We start from the raw sequence: 1,926 nt of genomic DNA, 5'->3' as shown, positions 1-1,926 counted from the left end.
GGACCTTGTTAACCCGGGCGACGTCCGAGCCGGTATCATACTTAGATCTGGTTACTACCATAATGATTATCTCCACAGAATGTGGGTGTGTGGTCACTCTTAGCTTCATTTCTCCCCATAGACCTTACTGGCATGGGTGTCCCTACCAGGAGCTTGTGCTCCAGCCTGCATTGCCCTATGGATCTGTAAAACTACTGGGCTCTCCCACCACGACCAGGTGGTGACCACGGGAGAGATAATTATTATTATTATATAATTAAAATTTATTATATTATTATTATAATAATAATAATTATTATTATTATTTGAAAATTATAATGTAATATAAGCATAATATTTCCAACAATTAAACGTAAATATAAGTTTCAAAATAAATTATGAGTATTTCTTCAAATTCTGTTTTGTATTTGGTTTTCTCATTATTAGAATTGATATAGAAGATAGATATAAAAGTAAGATATATTAACTGGCAATTAAAGTAAAAGTATTGATAACTGATTGATTTTTTCAATTATTTTGTCATAAAATAAAAAATTGTTATAGAAATGCAAATATAGCTAGGGCTTTGATGTGAAAAATAAACTAAAAATGAATATGCTAATCTGTATTCTCAATTTATCATAAAAATAAATATTCATATGAAAAGTTACATAAAAAAGTAAAGATATTACACAAAATTTTTATATACTGTATTTATCAAAATATATATATATCCTTATTCATTTATTGAATCCTTCAATCCTAACTTAATCATACTTTTCTACCAAAACATAATAATAATTTTCTTTCTTTTTGATAAATATGAGAAAAAAACTGTTTATGTATCCATAAATATAGTTATAAAATAATAAAGATCTAACATAATAATGTGATACTTTAATTTCATTTGTTTCATTGAGTAAATTAATACTATCATCAAATTGTATGGTTCTTTAAGCTGTTTCTAGTTATCAAATCAATAAATTCTTCATAGTGTGGCTTCTTGTTTGTCAAAATTATTTTGACTTACAAGTTAGACATGTAAGTAAAACCATGTTTTAGAGAGGTGTTAAATATAGTTTATAGGAATTCTAATAGATTTTCAGTAGAAATGTTGCAATTAATTTTAGAATTTATGGATCCAAACATATAATTATCTATTATCTGATAAAACTTAAATTTTACAATGATTATTTTTAATTATTTTGAAAGCTTTCTGTAAAATATATTTTTAAACATTTACATTACAAAAAACTTTTTAAGAAAGGATCAAGGTTATATTTTATTATATGTATGGCAATATTATGTATATACTCATCATTTGTAGTTATAATTTACTTTAAACAATCCTTTTTAGCATTTATCAATTAAATAATAGTTTAACTTCAACTTGTTAATATTCATTTATAAATTTGAATGTTTGATATTATTCTGTTTTTAGGGAAAATGTCTCTGGTCTTTGAAACTACCATCAAGTATTGTTGCAATGGAAAGTTTACACATAGATCAAATGGGCATTTCTTTAGTTGCTATTGCTTTAAACAATGGCACTGTTCATTTTTATCAAGACAAATATCTAGTTGATGTATTAGCAACAGAAGGTGTTGTGACTGCCATCAAATTTGGTCATTTTGGTCGTGAAGATAATAGTTTAGTTATGGTTACAAGATGTATGATGTTTAATTCATTTAGGAAAAAATTGAATATATTTACATTTTATTAAATGAATTCATTTTTTTTATATAGCTGGGGCTTTGATAATTAAAATATTGAAACGTACAGCAACTTTTGAGACCCAAGAGTTACCTCAAAATGTTTTAACTGCTCAGAATATGAAACTGAACATTCCCAAGAAAAGTAAATTGTTCGTAGACCAAACAATGAGAGAAAGAGAACAGTCTGTTGGTAAGAAAAGTTGTAACCTCTTTCCTTAAAAAATATTTATAA

The 1,926-nt window shown here is 25.9% G+C and overlaps 1 protein-coding gene across 1 annotated transcript in view; it reads left to right on the top strand.

The window, feature by feature from the left end:
* The window catches only part of LOC111616206 (Bardet-Biedl syndrome 1 protein-like), a gene marked incomplete at its 3' end in the record, with an annotated part of 36,508 nt that extends 34,624 nt beyond the window's left edge, over window positions 1–1,884 (top strand). Inside the window, exons 11-12 of the mRNA XM_023357635.1 lie at window positions 1,421–1,649; window positions 1,726–1,884. Of these exons, the coding sequence (XP_023213403.1) occupies window positions 1,421–1,649; window positions 1,726–1,884 (388 nt within the window). The remainder of the gene's footprint in view (window positions 1–1,420; window positions 1,650–1,725) is intronic.
* Window positions 1,885–1,926: the final 42 nt, after the last annotated feature.

This window comes from Centruroides sculpturatus, unplaced genomic scaffold (genome assembly GCF_000671375.1).
Source record: "Centruroides sculpturatus isolate CEXI.00-Female unplaced genomic scaffold, Cexi_2.0 scaffold1757, whole genome shotgun sequence".
NCBI lineage: Eukaryota > Metazoa > Arthropoda > Arachnida > Scorpiones > Buthidae > Centruroides > Centruroides sculpturatus.
This window is presented reverse-complemented; position numbering and strand designations above follow the sequence as displayed.